At 34.8% G+C, this 17,944-nt stretch overlaps 1 protein-coding gene across 2 annotated transcripts in view; it reads right to left on the reverse strand.

Moving 5' to 3' along the window:
• LOC107695128 (protein shisa-9-like) overlaps window positions 1-17,944 on the reverse strand; it is an 83,241-nt gene that overhangs the window by 8,315 nt on the left and 56,982 nt on the right. Inside the window, exon 4 of one of the 2 annotated variants that reach the window (XM_016494938.1) lies at window positions 1,426-1,536. The exons of the other annotated variant lie outside the window; for it this stretch is intronic. Within the exon in view, the coding sequence (XP_016350424.1) occupies window positions 1,426-1,536 (111 nt within the window). The remainder of the gene's footprint in view (window positions 1-1,425; window positions 1,537-17,944) is intronic. 2 annotated transcript variants of the gene reach the window in all.

Raw genomic sequence — 17,944 nt, forward strand, 5'->3', positions numbered from 1 at the left:
GGCCGGGACACGGCATCAACAGTATGTGAGGGGCGTAACATTTCCGTCTCACGCTTGAAGTATTCGGCCAATCACAATGCATTGGATAGCTGGCCAATCACAGCACACCTCGCTTTTCAGACCGATGAGCTTTGAAAAAATCGACGCGTTTCAAAAAGGCGAGGCATAGAGGAGAAACAATAATGTACAGTATGTGGAAAATAATGTGTTTTTTTAACATTAAACCGCATAAACACATTTCATTACACCAAATACACAAAATAATGTTCTTTTTAGCAGCATCATATGACCCCTTTAAAAAAAAATACTCAGTATTTATTCAGCTAGGATGCATTAAATTGGTGAAAAGTTCATGTAAAGAAAAAGTTCATGTAAAGAAATTGAGTATTGTTACGAAAGATTTCTATTTCAAATAAATGCTGTTCTTTTGAACTTTCTTTCCTTTAAAAATCCTGAAAAGAATGATCATTGTTTACACAAAAATATTAAGAATTGAAAAATATTTATAATATTTCAATAATATTAAGAATTGGAAAAAACTGTTTTCAACATTAATAATTAATAATGTCTCTGGAGCAGCAAATCAGCACATTAACATGATTTCTGAAGGATCGTGTGACACTGAAGACTGGAGTAATGACTGCTCACAGGAATAAATTACATGTTAAAATATATTCAAACAGAAAACGGCAATTTTAAATGGTAGTTATACTTCACAATATTACTGTTTTACTGTATTTTTGATCAAATAAATGCAGCCTTGGTGAACATAAAAGACTTGATTTCAAAAACATTAAAAAAAACTTTACCAACCCCAAACCGAACTATAGTGATTTTTCTTTTTTTTCTTGGTACAACCAGGTAAATAAAATAATATATTTTCAAATATTCTATGAAAATCTAAGCTTTAGTGTTCTTGAATCTGTTTTTTTATGCTGTTGCAGCAACATAGGGTGTATATTTTTTCTTAATTTCATGTATAGAACACATTAGTACGTTTCAACCGATTTCCCATCAGCCCCTAGTTCTCAGCGAGTGTGTATTTATATGTGTCTCGGGGGTAATGCGCTAAGAACGAACACTAGTGTGGCTGTTTAGTGAACAGGCCCCTCTGTGTTTGGAGTCATGCTGTGATTGATTAGCGTGTGTTTGTGTCCATTATTATCATATCCGCATGTGTACAGTACACGCTCCCGAGAACGCCCGCCTGTGATTCTAATAACATGTCAGGCTTTTTTTTCCCTCTTGATCTGAGAGGTGATATTTGCATATGTGATTACATTGTGTGTTTTCCCTGCAGTCAATGACACTGCGAATGATTTGCAATGGTAATCAGTGGTTGTGGGTAAAGTGACCTTGATGAACATGTGTGGCGTTTATGGTGTGCATTACAAGATGTGACAGCTGTTTGTGAGTGCGTCTTACCCATGGTTTTGAGAGAGGAGTATTTGTTGAAGCCCAGGTTGCTGTGAGGCTGGGACAGAGCCATTGCAGGACTCAAAGGAGGAAGCATGACATTATTCAGGTGGTTATGCTCTGAAGGAAGAGAGAAAGCACAGGGGGAGAAGGAGGACAGAGAGGAACGATGGAGCAAAGAGGAGAGAGAGGGACACAAGGAGGAGGGGTGCGTTAGTAAAAGGGAAGTCAGCATATTTATAGAGAGATGAGTGCATGTGATTATACAGTAAAGGAGAAAGTCTGCCGTTAATTTCAGCGAGTAAAGGGGAATGAAGGACATGCATGAGTCTTATAGCTCAGAGGTTCCTGTAGACTCTACAGTGTAGAGCGTCAAGGTCGTGGGTTCAGTTCTCAGTGAACACATGAACTAATGCTATGTATAGCTTGACTTTAAATGAAAGTGTCTGTTGTATAAATGTGTGTAGGCTGCTGTTCCATAACGTCACAATCTTAATGAAGTTCTCAGTTATGTTTTATGTAAGTACACTGCAAAAAGTTTTTTAATTAGTCTTTTTTGACTTTCTTCTCAGTAAAAATAGCTGTAAAAATCCTTAAAACAAGATTAATTTACTTGAGAAGTGGCAACGCGTAAGATATTAAGACTAGTTTTTAGAGAAATAACAGCATCTTTAACCCTATAAAGCTTACTGTATTACTGTAAGCTTACTTGTACACCAAATTTTAAAAGGCCTCTAAATTATCAACATGATCAAAAACTTGAAACCTGTCGTATACAATTTGCTATGTCTTCTGTCTAGATTATACTTTTGTATTAGCCAGTATCATTCTAAAACCACATCATGTGTCTTTTTGGTGTGAAATCTTTAATGATTTTTGTAAAGTAAATGTAAGAATAACTTTTATATTGTTAGTAATATTTCAAGATGAACACTTACTGGACTGAAGCAACTATAGGCTTGATAAGGTCCACACATCATTTTTAAGTATGCATATCAAATATGATGCATCAAGTTTTTGAGGAACATTTATTTGTTCATCTCAAAAATCATCGTTTTATTGCATTGCATTATGTGTTTTGTCTCCACAATAAAAACAAAGTAATAAAAAGTACCGAACTTTGATCATAAAACTAAGCATTTAATTTTCATCTTCCTAAGACATCTGACTATAGAGATATAAAGTGACAACTGATATGTACGTAGTCTGCTATATTGTTCTCAAAGATCTTATTGGTTTACATTAAACTGCATCTCGTTGTCACAATTACAAGCAACCAGAATTCCATTTTTTTTTTTTTGTTCATTTTTGGCCATGTACTGTAAATATAATCATCTGCACCAAATGGCATATTTTTGCTCAGTTTGAGCCTCTGTATAAAATTGAATACGAGCTTCTTATTCTCCTACTGTATGTCATACTAAATGAGCCATCGGATATGATACTCGTATGCAAAAACACATATGCAAACTTTTTTAGATTTTATATTTTGTCTAAAGATTCAATAAACTCTTCCATTTGGAATAGTTTGATTTGTATGACTATTCTTTCATAAATCAGGCTTTACAGGGTTGGTGCATATGTATTTTGTCTTCATGCACTGGTGGATTTATTCCTGTTTCAAGTATAAACAAGTTAGAAAAAGGGAAAACAAAATCTACCAAAATATATGACAAAATATGATAACAGTATTGATATGAAATGTCACTGCTCAAAAAATGATTCTTGTTTAAAGATTTTTCTAGATATTTTAAACTGGAAAACAGTAATCCCTTTTGAGAAATAAAACAATTGCGACAATTGTTGAAACGTAATACAAGCTGCAAAATTAATGTGACAGCAAAGCCTCAGATCAGTTGGTCTTGGAAGAATTCGATGAGAAATGTTTGAGTTCATATAAAGGACAGTGAACACCCACCAACTTTTCGGCAGTTTTGGTTCCGGATGTTTTTTGGGTTTTTTTTCCATTAATTTTCTTCACAGGTACTGCCGTTCAAAAACAAGTTTCAACCAAATCCAACCATCTCCGACATGAATCACAAGCAGAAACGTGTTTAAAGATCAAAAATACAAAGGTAAGTGACATAATTTAATGTGGGACTAGTCCACATAAGACCAAATACTTTAACATTGTCATGTACATTACCATGCCAATCCCTCCGAGAGTTGTCATGACAGAAATGTAATTTCTGCATGCATTTGTGTGTTTATTTGTTATGCAGCCTAATGCATTCTGATCATTTTAAAAATGATAAATAAATACTTTTCAATTATGTTTATGGCGATTATTGGTGGCTTGCTTTCTTTTGAGATTTACGGATAGTATTGCTCATCACCTAGAATTTGCCTTAAAAAGCAAAAACAAACAAACACAAGTTTGCTTTTTTTTTTTTTAAGTTGTAATTACACTCACTGATGACTTCAACAGAAGCATTTCCAGAATCTGACTGATGCTGTTTATTGTGAATAGATTCATGGCTAAAGAGCTGTTTCTTCATCATATATGCAGCGTTGTATTGATCAATAAGCATACTGGAGCTATGTGCACTAAAATATGTAAAATACCATGTTTTATGCAACTTAAAGACGTATTTCTTCATGTCTCTTGCACAGTGTATGTCTGTAGTAAAGCCTGGCTGATTTAGACCCATGTCCTCCTGTCAAACTCCACACCAACTCAATCTCATTCACAACAGGAGATCTGTGTGTTCCTCCAAATTAATTCTCTTTGCGCTCTCTCTTTTTTTTTAACAGTTTTTACATAATCATTCTATAATGATAAATATTTTGTGTTATGGAGACTATATGTCTACTGTTCATAGTAAATCCAAGACTTTTATGTCAAAAGAGCATGTTGTTCATTAAAAAAGGCACTTTAGTAATTTCAGATTTTAGTTTACAAAATCAGTTGTAAAGTAAGTTGTGATCAGTTGTGTACATTTGGGTATTGTGTTACATATGTTGTTAAATTAATGTTTATTGCATTTTTTAGTGTCGTGTGTTACCATGATGGTGTGTTTAAGGACATATAGAATACGAGATCTGTAACATTCCATACCGATCTACTGTAGTGTTTTCCTCTAGAGGCTTGTTCTAGAATAGAAGTGTCAGACTTCCAATAATTCAAGGTGTGACATCTTTTCTCAGTTTCTTCTGAGTTTTTCCAATTCTTCTTATTTTCGCTGTCTGTTATGTTGTGAAAGAGAATGGGTAAAATAGAGTCTGGTAGTGTTTGGAAATACGGATAAGGTATTTCCAAAGTTTCCAAAGTATTTCCAAGTGATAACGTTCGGGGTTCAGACACACTCTCTCTGTTTAAATCTAGATTAAAGACACATCTCTTTGGCCAAGCATTCAAATAATGCATCTCATAATCTTGGACTGCAGTTATATCTGATCAAATTGACATCCCGTGGTAACTAGGATTTACACAAGCTTCAGTCTGGATCCAGAACACCTGAGAAGAGATGATGGCAACCCCTCAGAGGACCTCAGATGATGCCAACCATGAAACAACATACAGAACTACCACATTTTGCTATAAGTTTGATTGCATCATATAATAATCGCTGTTAATAGTGTTCATCGTCTGTTTGATTACGTCTTTAATTGATTGTCTTTAATTGTTTTTTTCCGTACATTTCTGCCATATGTACATTAACTGACAGTCACCACTGATAAGCTACCACTAAATATTGCAGAAACTTAATTTGCTGTAAAGTTGCTTTGCAACGATCTGTATCGTGAAAAGCGCTATACAAATAAACTTGAATTGAATTGAATAAGGCGTCAATCAAGCAGAGAGATTCTTTAATTAAAAGCGCAGATTTTCCACTCTTCCCTTCAGTAGCATAGTAACGAATGTCAGTTTGTAATTGAGATTGGTCAAAGGCTCTTGCATGTGAAGTGATTCTCCAATGCAAAGGGTGTCAGTCCTGCTCTTGGCCATTTACCATCCTGGAGAGTTTGGATCCACCCTGCTCCAAAACGTCTGTCTGGAATGTCCTAGTGATCCTTAAGATCTTGATCACCTGGTTCAGATGTGTTTACAGTTTTTTTTTCAACTGCTTACACACATTTTCAAAACTTTGCCTCTTTTTTTCCCCCAAACTTTACACACAAATCCAAGAATTGCACACACAAAATGTAAATATTTGCATTTTGTTTTGTTTATGCGAATAAAATGCAAATAACATTTCATATTTGTATATTTCAAAATATATATATTTTAAAACACCGAGCTCACAACATTATTTATGCTGTTATAATTTTGCATGCAGTGTAAATGCATTCGTGCTATATTTCAGCTATACTGTTGAACTGTGTAAATGCATCTGATTGCCACTCCAGTCACTTCTGTTTCTTCTGCAGTGGAAAGATCGATTTTGTAGATACTGATTTCATATGATTGGTAACAGACCTATATTATCTTATTATATTAAGTGAAATTATTAATAAAATGTAAGAATTTGATATGAAAGACGATACATGCATTTAAAATGGTTAAGGACAAATGCCCTTTAAATAGGTCAAAAATGACCTGGAAATCAATTTAAATAAATTTTGTATGCAGTATTAAGTCATATAAAACGTAATTTCCCAACAACAAATATGTGGCCAGTGAAAATGCTGAGTGGCTAGTAAATTTGTAAAACCACTAGCCACTGGCCGGTGAGCAAAAAAGTTAATGTCAAGCTCCGTTGACAAATAAAGATTTTGTGTGTAAGCAGTTGAAAAAAAAAACTGTAATAAGATTGAGGCTAAACTCCAAAAAGTTCCAAAGTTCCAAAAGGGTTTTTTTGCAATGATGCCAAAAAAGAACAATTTGGGTTACCCAAAAAAAACTTTCAGACATTTTTTCTTAGTGTAAAGAACATTTTAATAATCTAAAAAGCCTTTTTCAACTATAAATAACCTTTTGTGAATTGGAAAGGTTCCATGGATGTCGAAGGTTCTTCATGAAGCCAGAGATGCCAATAAGAACCTTTATTTTTATTTTTATATTTATATTATTTTCTATAGAGTGTAGGAAGGTGGCCCTCCACCCTTTCTATAATGGCTGGCTATGTTCACACAGCAGCAAAATAAGCTTGTTTGAAATGAAAAGTGTTATTCTGTTCATACACAATTTGCTTATGAATGTTACTCAATTCTATAACAAAGATTAGTTACAGAACAGAGAAACAGACAAAGAACAGTTAGCTCTATACTGTACTGTATAATCTATACTGCACTAACATTTCTTATTAAAATAGGAAGGACGTTTTTTGACAATAGGCTTCATTTACATCAAAAACTATGATTAGCTACTTGCTAGTAAGTTGCAAACTAGCAAGTAAGAAAAAAAGAAAATACTTAAATTGTGACAGTGTTTTAGAGTTCATAGGCATCTAGACGGGGACTGCATTTCATTTGGGTATTTAGGTGTCTTTTTCTTATTGAATATTAAATTTTACCCTCAAATGCATTAAATTACTGACATAAAATAGGTTTTTAACTATGTATTTCACATTGGTTTGAAAAATTTTATCAGTTTTGATATTTACTGCAGTTAATGTATCTGCTGTAGTATGTATAGGACAATCTGAGCCTTTCACTTGTATAATCTCAAACACTAACTTTATGTAGACAGCCAATGTAAAATTATATTGAACCTCTCAGAAAGCATGTAAGAAAATATGCATTGCTCTGAAAGCCATTGTTGAACTTTGACCTTTATACAGCATATTTTTACTTTATTGTCCACGTGCAGCAGCTGTCCATGGAGTTTGTTGATAACAGCCTGGTCTGAAATCAGCTGAGAGGCTTATTTTCAGCCTGAAGAGAGAATTCCTGGTCTGCAGTGCACAATGCCTGGAAGTCCACACTGTTCCAAGTTCTGGCGCTGGTGGATTGACATTACGAGCACGAGGCTCTGAGCCATTTTCTGCGGTCAGGCTGCAGTTGTAATCTAATAATCTAATCATCTAAACTCCATTACACGCAGACGTGGAGATCAGACTCTGATACAATCAGACATGACTGTGTCTCACACTATATCTGCCCCTTACCCTCTTTGTCCTGTTCTGTTTGCTCACATTATTCTTTCATTACATTCACTGATTCCTGTGAAATCAATTAATCAGCAACAAATAAAGAATTAAAGGTCAGAGGCCAACTCAGCCCATCTCATACTACAAACTTTTTTTTAGCATGCCACTTTTTTTATGATCGACATCATGTGACATGTTGAAGGTTAAAAATATATTGCTTGCCCCAATTCTCTCTGCTCTCCATTATTTTTTTCCATTGCTCGTTCCTCGTTGTGGATGATAGAGTGATGGGTGGGTGGCCTGTGCTCCTCTCAGACTAGAGTTACATAACTTAATGAACTGCTAAATGGCTATTGAACTGTAGCTCCCTGTAACCAGTGGTGTATAAAGAACCTGAAAGCCATACTCAAGTAAAAGTACAGATATCTTACCAGAAAATGACTTTGGTAGAAGTTAGTCACCGTTTAGAATATTACTTGAGTAAAAAGTCTTAAAGTATGTGATATGTATTGTACTTAAGTACGAAAAGTATTTTTTAATCTTAAACGTACTTAAGTATTGAACGTAACAGTACAAGTAAATGCAAAATGGAAAAGAAGCAAAAATATATATATATATATATATATATAAATGCTCATGCACAGCTTGAGAAGCAGTTTTAACTCTTACTGATATTAAATAATACTGAAATTATTTAAAACATGAAAAAAATAGTAGAAATGTGAAATTAAAACCGCCAGTAGGTGACAGCAAGTGACTGTTAATGAGTGAGTCACTGAGATTCAGCCGATTCATTCAAACGACTGATTAATTCAGGAACAAAGCACTTGACTGTGTAAATGAGTGAATCACTGAATCATTTATTCAACCGATTCGTTCAAAAAAGCTGATTCATTCAATAAGTAAACACCGTCCATTGCTCAGAGACGCAAAACAGTGCTGTGATCTTTGTTTGGAACTATTTTCTTTAGCAAAATTGAGCAAAACAAGCAATATTATGTCACTTATTGCTTTACTGAACTTGTATAAAATGATTATTAAATGTGTTATCATGCTGATATCTGAATGCAGAAATCATGCTGATATCTGAATGCAGAAAATGGTACTCTTTGCGTGATATAGATTAAGTTAACTATATTAAATTATATAAATATAAAAAGCATACAGAAGCATTTTTGCCATCTACAATTTAGAATGCCTGGAATTTTGAGTTTTAGTAGACTAATAAATCACGTGCGTGCACTCTGTGTGTGATTTGGTTATACAGCTTACTTGATAATGTCAGATCGCACATCAGTACAACAACACTTACCATATTATCGCAGACGATGCTGTATATCGCACACCCCAGCCTCGACTTGTCCACGGGTCATCTGCGGGTGTGCGCACTTGTTTGCACATGAGCAAAGGTGTTTTTAGGAGTCTAATTTGCAAGCGCCAGACCACTGATTCGTCAAACCTGCTTTCCTGCAGTCCGTGTTCTTCTGACTTCTGACTATTTTGTAGTAAGTAACGAATATGCTTTGGGGAAATGTATCGGAGTAAAAGTATACCTTTTAATTAGAAAATGTAGAGGAGTAAAAGTGAAAGTTGGCTGAAATATAAAAACTCAAGTAAAGTACAGATACTCCCAAAAAATACTGTAAAGTACTGTAACGTACTTCGTTACATTACACCACTGCCTGTAACGGCCCCTCTTCCCCATGGGAGTCTGACGTTTGCATCATAATTAATAATAACTGCATGACGTTAACTGTGCAGGGATCTGGTAACCTGGTGAGGTGTGGACACTGGCCGAGTGAGGACAGACGGAGGAGAATTACTTTGTGTGCTGTAGATTATTAATCTGATTTTGCTGCTCAGAATGGTTAGGCTGGTTTTACTGCTTGTTCCCTTTTTTTTTTTTGAGAGAGAGAGAGATATAGATCAATATCAGTCAGGGCTGACTGGTATAAATCAGTTCACAAATCATTCTTCAATGATGAAAGCACACCTCGTTCAATCCAGTTTTTGCTTGCTGGTTTAGAAGGAATACATGATGCGTCTCATAAAGAGGAATGAGTTACATAAGGAATCTAAAGAGCAAGTCACAGCAGAGTCAAAGTGAGAAGTCACAGGAGAATCACTATGATGATCTCACAATAATGATTTTACAATAGAATCCCAATGAATCTGAAATGGATTCACAGTGATGTCACAATATAGTCAAAACAGGAGCCACAATGGAGCTTTTCAGACGTATTTTATATTCTAGTGATCTTCTGATATTGCTTTTTATAATTTATTAATTTTATATTTAAGTGTCTGATAAATGATATGCAGGATCAGAAATATAATTATTTTAACTTTAATAAATACTTTTTCTTTTTTTTTTTTTAGCAACAATGACGCTTGTCAGAGACTAAAACCTTTTTTAGATTCTAATGATAGTCCGATATTGCATTTTTATGATTTTTATGTTTAAGAGTCTGATAGCTGATATGCAGAATCAAAAAGTATTTTAACTTTATTAAATAACATATTTTTAATATAATAATACATACTATGATGAACTACATAAATGATTTGTTATTATTGTTGTTGTTATTATTATTATTATTCGATATTGCTTTTTAAATATATTATTCTTATATTTAAGTGTCTAATAAATGATATGCAGAATCAAAAGTTTAAGAATTTTAATTTTAATAAATAAAAACAATTAAAATATTATAATACATAATATTCATTATGTTTTTTTTTTATTGTTAGCATTATTATTATTATTTGCAACAATGAAGCTTGTCAGAGGCTAAAACCTTTTTTTATGTGAGTAATCATGAAGATACTGCCAGACTGAAACCACAGTAGAAAACACAGTTGAGCTTGTGGAGGCTAAAATCTGTTGTGTTTTCTCAGAAATAAAGGTCAGGTATCAATAGAGAATTACACTGAAGAGAAATTTGAATCCTTACAGATTAAATCATCTCTGTTTTCTGTTTATAGAAGGAATTTTCCTGCTGTTTTGACCATCCACAGGAGGTTCAGCTTAACTTTAAGACAGACTTCACAAAACGTTTTGTAGAGCGATTCCTCACTGGAACAATGTGTACAGCAGAAAAAGCGTTTGATATCCATCCGTGGCTCTGCTCCATTGGAGTTGGAGATTTCTGTTCTCTGAGGGTAGGAGGTCCCTCGGGGTAAAATTCAATCAAACACACACACGGCTCGCCACAGAAAACTCACTACTTCTCATTAATAATGCATCATCCCGCTCAGGAAGAAAGAGCAATCAACATGCATATTCATTTAGCTTTTTAAATATTACTGTCCAGCCCTTTAAGGCTTTGAAGAGCATTTTACGGCAAGGATGAGAGAGAAACAGAGACCGAGACAGGAAAAGAGAGATAAAGAAACAGTAAAATAACCTAATATGCAAAAGAAATATTGACTGCCACGAGGGAAAGGTCAACATGCATTTAGTTACCTCACACACACACACACACACACACAACAACTACCCATTTGTTGAAGGGTGTATCTAACTTTGGTGCCTCGACCCACACAGTCACAATGCCATTAAATAGCCAAAAAATTCATAGGCAGCTCACATGGCCTTTGAAAGCATTTAAATGTTAAAAATGATATCAATAAAATATGACATTTCTTCAGGAAATGTAAAAGCCAAGATCTGTTTAATTTCCTTTGTTTTGTTATTAGTAATCATTAAGGGTTTCTATTGTTGGTGTGGGAGAGTATGAGGAAAATGCTCAGTAGGGCAAGCCAACTTAGAGAGCTTGAACAATATGGAACAGAATCAAGCAGGACAGATCGATTGGGATAAATATGTACGCAGATGTTTGCATTAGTTAGCATATTTCTAGCTGCTATTTCCCATATTCTTGAGCATTAGGCTTTCAGTGAGATGCTGTAATGCACATCTGGGTTTGTGTGTACCTGGTATTCCCTACATTATGGGAACCAAATGTTTTTTGGTCTCCATGTAGAAAACAGCTTAGAAATCATACAGAATGTTTTTTTGTTGTTGTTGTTTTTTGGAAAATCGAAAAATGCAGAACGTTTTGTGTGATGGTAGGGTTAGAAGATAGAAAATACAGTTTGTACAGTATAAAAACCATTATGCCTATGGAATGTCCCTATAAAAATGGAAACACAACTGTACAACAGTAATATTGTAAAATATTATTACCATTTAAAATACCTTTTTAATATGTTAATATATTTATTTTAAAAAATGTAATTTATTCCTGTGATGCAAAGCTGAATCATTACTCCAGTCTTCAGTGTCACAGGATCTTTCAGAAGTCATTCTGATATGATGATGTGATGCTCAAGAAACATTTCTTATTATCGTCAATGCTGAAAACAGTTCACAGTCCCCCCCATAATTCTTTGATAAATATAAAGTTCAAAAGAACAGCATTTATTTGAATTGGAAATCTTTAGCTTCTGAACAATTTATTGCATCCTTGCTGAATAAAAATATTAATTTCTTAAATAAATAAATAAATCTTAATACCCCCAAACTTTTGATTGGTAATATATATGTATGAATTTATATAATTTATATTAAATCTATTTCTTGGTAAATGTCTCAAAACCATGGTACTATAATGGCCTAAAATGGTTACCATGATCCTTTGAAAAAAATATATAATTTATGTACAATGGTATTCTTTAAAATACCATGAAGTACCATGTAAATACCATCATCTGTCGATTTCAGTATCATGGCATTACCATCTGACGCCATCCCTGTACCATGGTACTTTTTTAAGAATACAGGGTATTCCATGTTTTAAAAAATGTTTTAAACCATGTACCATGTTTTAAAAAAGTATGCAATACTTTAAAAACAGGGTATTTCCAAAATGTCTAAACGCCATGGTAATACAATTAGTAGCCTATGTTTTTTTTTTTTTTTAGTGTTGATGGATAGATAGATGGGCACATTATTGATCCCCAAGGGTAAATTTAGTAGATTGTCAAACACACACACACAGGCTACATGCAAGCTCACTGCCAGAGCCAGTACGGTTTTATTTTTCTGCTTCTCAATGGGCTGTAACTAATTTAATGACACATATTCCACTACATCCATAAGCCGCATGCAGAAAACTAACATACACACACACACACGTATGCACAAGTACACACTGAAACCTCATTATCAGCACAGGAAATTAGCGAGTCCTCTCAGACTTCATGCATATGTGTCATCAGATCCCAGCAATCAGCGGTAAGTACAACCCAGCCGTTTATACCAATGATGGACCAACACAATTCATACTGTGTGTGTGTGTGTGTGTGTGTGTGTGTGTGTGTGTGTGTGTGTGTGTGTGAAAGAGATACAGTACAATGCAATTCATTCACTCAGCAGCACAGCCTGACCCAATCTCTACAAAGTGCTTGCGAAGCAGTCGTGTGTGTCTGAACCTGTTCAGTTTAACCTGATTGATGCTCTCTCACACACACCAGCAGCTTTCTGACCTTCAAACCACCTCCAGTCGCCGTCCCCCCCTCCCTCTGCTCTTCAGATGGTATGACCCTTTTCAATCCCTATCTGAGCACAGTCGGACTGGGACAGTGCACCTGCAGAGGAGGGGTGTTCACCAATGCTCATGCAGCTCCCTAATTGGGCTGCATAGGAGAACCGGAATGAAGGAAAAAAAAAGATAAAGTGCGGCAAATGTTGTGGAGTATGTTTGTAAGACAAAGGGGAAGATGAGAGGTTTTAACAGTTCAGTTATTCATGCAGTTACTTGTGTTTTGGGAGAAGGGCGATGGATGAAAGGGGAAAAAAGGCATGAGAAAAGACAGGACGGAGGGAGAGATGAAGGCATGTATGATGTCTAACACAGAGACCAGCTGCTCAACTGTCACACTTAATAACCCTCACTCTTATTTCCTCTCTTCTTATGCCTCTCTCTCTCTCATGATGTGCTGATGCTGTCAGTGTGAAAGCATGTTTCAAAAGAAGTGTGTGTACAGTATGTCATAGAGTTGCTTGTTGTGGTTATTTTGAGATAAACTGGTGTGTATGTGTTTAGGATGTAAGGTGGTTAGTAATGCAGCTGTATGAGAGATTGTGTGCATTAAAGGGATTGTTCAGCCAAAAAAGACAGTTGTGTCATTGTTTGCTCACCCTCATGTCGTTCCAAACTGCATGACTGACTTTCTTCTGTGGAACACTTGAGGAGAATTTTTGAATATGAATTGCCTTGTCTTTTTCCATGTAATTGCAATGAAAGCTTTCAAGCTTCAAAAAGGACACAAATACCTCATGAAAGTAGACCATGTGGCTCAAAAAAAAGAGAGAGATTATATTTCAATCCTTTTGCATTCTCTCACTAAACATTGCCCTGTGAAACTTGGCATTCACTTGCAAAACTTTTGTGGTGAGAATAATACGGTGGGAGGAAAAACTATATTTCAGTGTTTTTTGTGAGTTAGGAGCAGGGAACACAATAGTTTTGCAAAGAAACGCAAATGTGTTGCGAGAGAATGCAAATGTTTTGAGAGCGCACAAAGTTTATCAAGGGAACACAATAATTTTGCAAGGCAAAGCAAATGTTTTTGAGAGAGAACAAAAACGCTCTCTCCCTAGAGAACACAGTAGTTTTGCGAGAAAAATAATAGTTTTACGGAAGAATGCAAAGGTTTCAAGGGCAAACGTGGAGTATCTCAGGGGAACACAATAATTTTGCGAGGTAATGCAATACTTTCGCGAGGGAACGCAACAGTTTTGCGAGAGAGTGATATTTTGATATTTTTGTGATATTTTGCAAGTAAATGTAAAGTTCTAAGGGGAACACAGTTGTTTTGGTGAGAACACAAATGTTTTAGCAAGAGAATGTAATAGTTTTGCAAGAGAACGCAATTGTTTTGCGAGACGATTCAATATTTCTTGGTGGAACACATTAGTTCTGTTAAAGAACGCAGTAGTTTTGCAAGAGAACGCAAATGATTCACAAGCGAACGTACAATAAAGTTTGTCAGGGGAACACAATAATTTTGCAACGGAATGCAATCGTTTTGCGAGAGAACACAAATGTTTTGTGAAAGAATGCAAAGTTTCTCAGAGGAATGCAGTACTTTTTCAATTCAATTCAGTTGTATTTGTATATTTGTATTTATAAAGCAGCTTTATAGAAAATATTAAGTTTCTACATTGCATTTAAGAGTAGGTTATTAGTGGTGACTATGGCAGAAATTTACAGTAAGATGTAAGTGAAAAGCATTGAATTTTTTTTTCCCTCCAGAGCTCATATTTTTCCATTACAATGTCCACTTATGAACTCCGTAATATTTCAGGTTTTCTGAAGCACACAAGTCATATAGACCACTTTTACAGTATGGTGATTTTATGTGCTTTTTTAAGCTTGAAAGCTCTGGTCCCTATTCATTTTAGTTGCATGAAAAATAAAGACCAGCACAGTCTTTAGAATTTCTCCTTTGTTTTTTTTGTTTTTTTTGTACATAAGAAATAAAATCGTTTGAAATGACTTTAAGCTTTGTAAATTATACACTATTTGTCCCCCTTTTGAAATTTAGAAAGGTTTAAAAATGCTTAGTCTGGTGTTGCTCTTCTTCATGCAGATGAATCTAAATCAGACACAGCTTTTGCAGGATTTGACCCTCCGATTTCCACAGAGCAATGAAAAACAGCTGGATTTGAGGACATCTGAAAACATCTGTCACATGCACGAAGGTCAAACCAGTCTTACCCACACACATCCCGCCTACAGCTTGTCTATCTCAGTAGACATAATTTTTGGAAAGTCACATAGCCGATTAGATTTAGATTTCAAACACACTCATTGCTTTGACTTCCAAAGGAAACACGTGTACTGTAGAAACTAGGGGTATCAATACAAACCTTCTTAAATTTAGTAAACCTTAAAGGGATAGTTCACCCAAAAATGAGAATTCTGTCATTAACTCAAACTCATGTTACATGCCATCAAGCTTCAAAAAGGATACAAAATCACCATAAAAGAAATCCTACACACTAAAGGATATCGTCTAACTTCAAGAAGATACTTTTCTGGCACTTTTGTATCTTTTTTGAGGCTTTAAAGGTCTCAGGCTTCAGTTCCCCATTCATTGTGAATGCATGGAAAAGAGTGACAAGCTTTTGTGTTCAACAGATGAAGTCAAACACTATGGAAGGACATGAGAGTGAGTAAATGCTCATTTTTGAGTGACCTATATCCCTTACATTGTGTAATTCTCGGAATGTCCGATGAAAAGAACATTTTATGTGAAAAACACAGCAAAAACAAAATACTTGCCATGTATGCATTCTAGGGTTAAAGACATGTATTAACAGAAACAAGCATACATACGTCATCCTGCTATGCTTGACATTTCAGTGTCTCTGCTCAGACCACATGTACTATCTGCCTTGTGACATTTAAACCTCTTTCAGATGGAAGGAGAGAGGTTGAAAGGGCAATATTTTCCACTGTTCTGAGTTTTTCGTATTTTCGGGCTTTCCACTCCATTTCCTAAAAAGCATATTTCAACGTGAGCTCTCTTTCTCTCTCTCACTCATTCTCTATGTAACTGCCATTCGCCATTGTACTTTTCTCTTTCTACTTTAATCATACTCCTTTCACACAGGCATCAATGCATGTTTGATTGACATATTCTACTACAGCTTTATGATTGGTGCATTTGCAGGAAGGAAGCTTCCTGTTGCTAAATTGCCATGGCGGCATGCTGACTTAAATCCCTCCAAAGTGCCTTGAAGTAACTTTAACTGAATTGCTGAGTTTCACCAGACCAAAATACAGTACAAACTTTTGTTAGCTTTGGACAAGGCTTGGAAAGAATTCACAATCCAATTTTTTATTATTATTTATTCATTTTTTTATTCTTTTTTTTTATTTATTAATATTTACATTATTTTATTATAACTGACACATATTTGGCCATTAAATTGAATGTTATTTATTTTCAGTTTTTTTATAACTTATATTAATTGATATTAATATTTATTTTTATGTATAGTATAAAACAAGTGTTTTTATAATTAAAACCTCATTTTTATAATTAAAACCTCACTTTAAATAATGTAGCCTTTCATGTTATAAAATGTCAGTCTATTGGAAAGTAACTTTTTTATTTATTTCCCAAAGCCAATTTTAGTGCATTTGGAGGTTGTGTGAATGTATCAAGAGATGGGAACTTACATGAGCAACCTTCACTATGTCTGGTGTGCAATGGCCTTTATTTAAAGCATTGATTTCAAATATTGTCCTGTTACAACACACAAACAGCTCATTTCAAATAATACCCTTCCTTTCTGACCTTTAAGAGATCTTCAAACATTTTATTTGATCTTTTTCTTTCTGGAGTATCTGGTCCTCTTGAGATTCCACCTTTTCTAAGATGACCTTTCAGCGGTAACATGCTGTATGCAGAAGGTCACGCTGTAATAATCGTATTAATTAGGAGAAATGCAAAGGGCTTTAATAGCCTTGAGATCCTACCAGGGCAAAACATCACAGTGAAAAATTATTAACATCTTAACATCATATTTAGATGTTTGAAGAAAATGTTTTTCCTGTCACTGCTACATTGTAAGAGTGATGCATTTTATTGGGTGTTTTTGTAGCAGGATTCAGTGGTGTTTGGGGTGACTGTTTACTAGCAAAGTTTGACATATATATATATAATATATATATAATATATTTTTAATTTTATGAAATCTCATTTTTTAGGCAGTAGCTTAGAAATGTATGAGCACTTCTGAAGCCACATGATGTCTTGTGTCTTATTTTCTAGTAAAAATATCTGAAAAACCTTAAAACAAGATAAATGTACTTGAAAAGTAAAACCACATAAGATATTAAGACTTGTTTTCAGAGAAAGTGTCTTTAATATAAGTGTATTTGTCTTATTGCAGTTGCACTGGCAACTTTTAACATGAAAACAAAATAAATAAATAAATAAAAAACCGGAAAAGGCCAGCCAGAGCAGCAAGACAAAATACATTAATATTAAACATTTTTGCTCTGAAAATAAGTCTTAACATCCTATGCAATGTTGCTTCTCAAATGCAGTTATCTTGTTTTGAATATTTTTAGATATTTTGTCTAAAAAGACAAAAATAACTGTTAGAAATAGTAGTTCTGCAGTGAGTTTACATAACAGACCATCCTGCCCGCTAACAGATCCTGATTACTGGTTCTGTAGCCAGTTTAGCTTCAGGTCCAGTGCAGAAATCACCTCTGATCTGTGGCAACATCAAAAGAGTTCAGATCAGTGAGCATTACAACAGGCCTCAGATCAGTTTAACCCTGTTACGAAGACGTGTCAGTGATGAAATGAATGCTCTGTCTTGCTGTGGCTTCAGAATATTGGGGTAATGTCCTGCTGCTTGTCTGCTGCATTTAGACCAATCTGAGTCTGAAGAGTGTGTGTGTGTGAGTGTGTGTGTGTGTGTGTGTGTGTGTGTGTGTGTGTGTGTGTGTGTGTGCGTGTACCTG

Source organism: Sinocyclocheilus anshuiensis, unplaced genomic scaffold (assembly GCF_001515605.1).
Source record: "Sinocyclocheilus anshuiensis isolate Anshui unplaced genomic scaffold, SAMN03320099.WGS_v1.1 scaffold434, whole genome shotgun sequence".
Taxonomy (NCBI): domain Eukaryota; kingdom Metazoa; phylum Chordata; class Actinopteri; order Cypriniformes; family Cyprinidae; genus Sinocyclocheilus; species Sinocyclocheilus anshuiensis.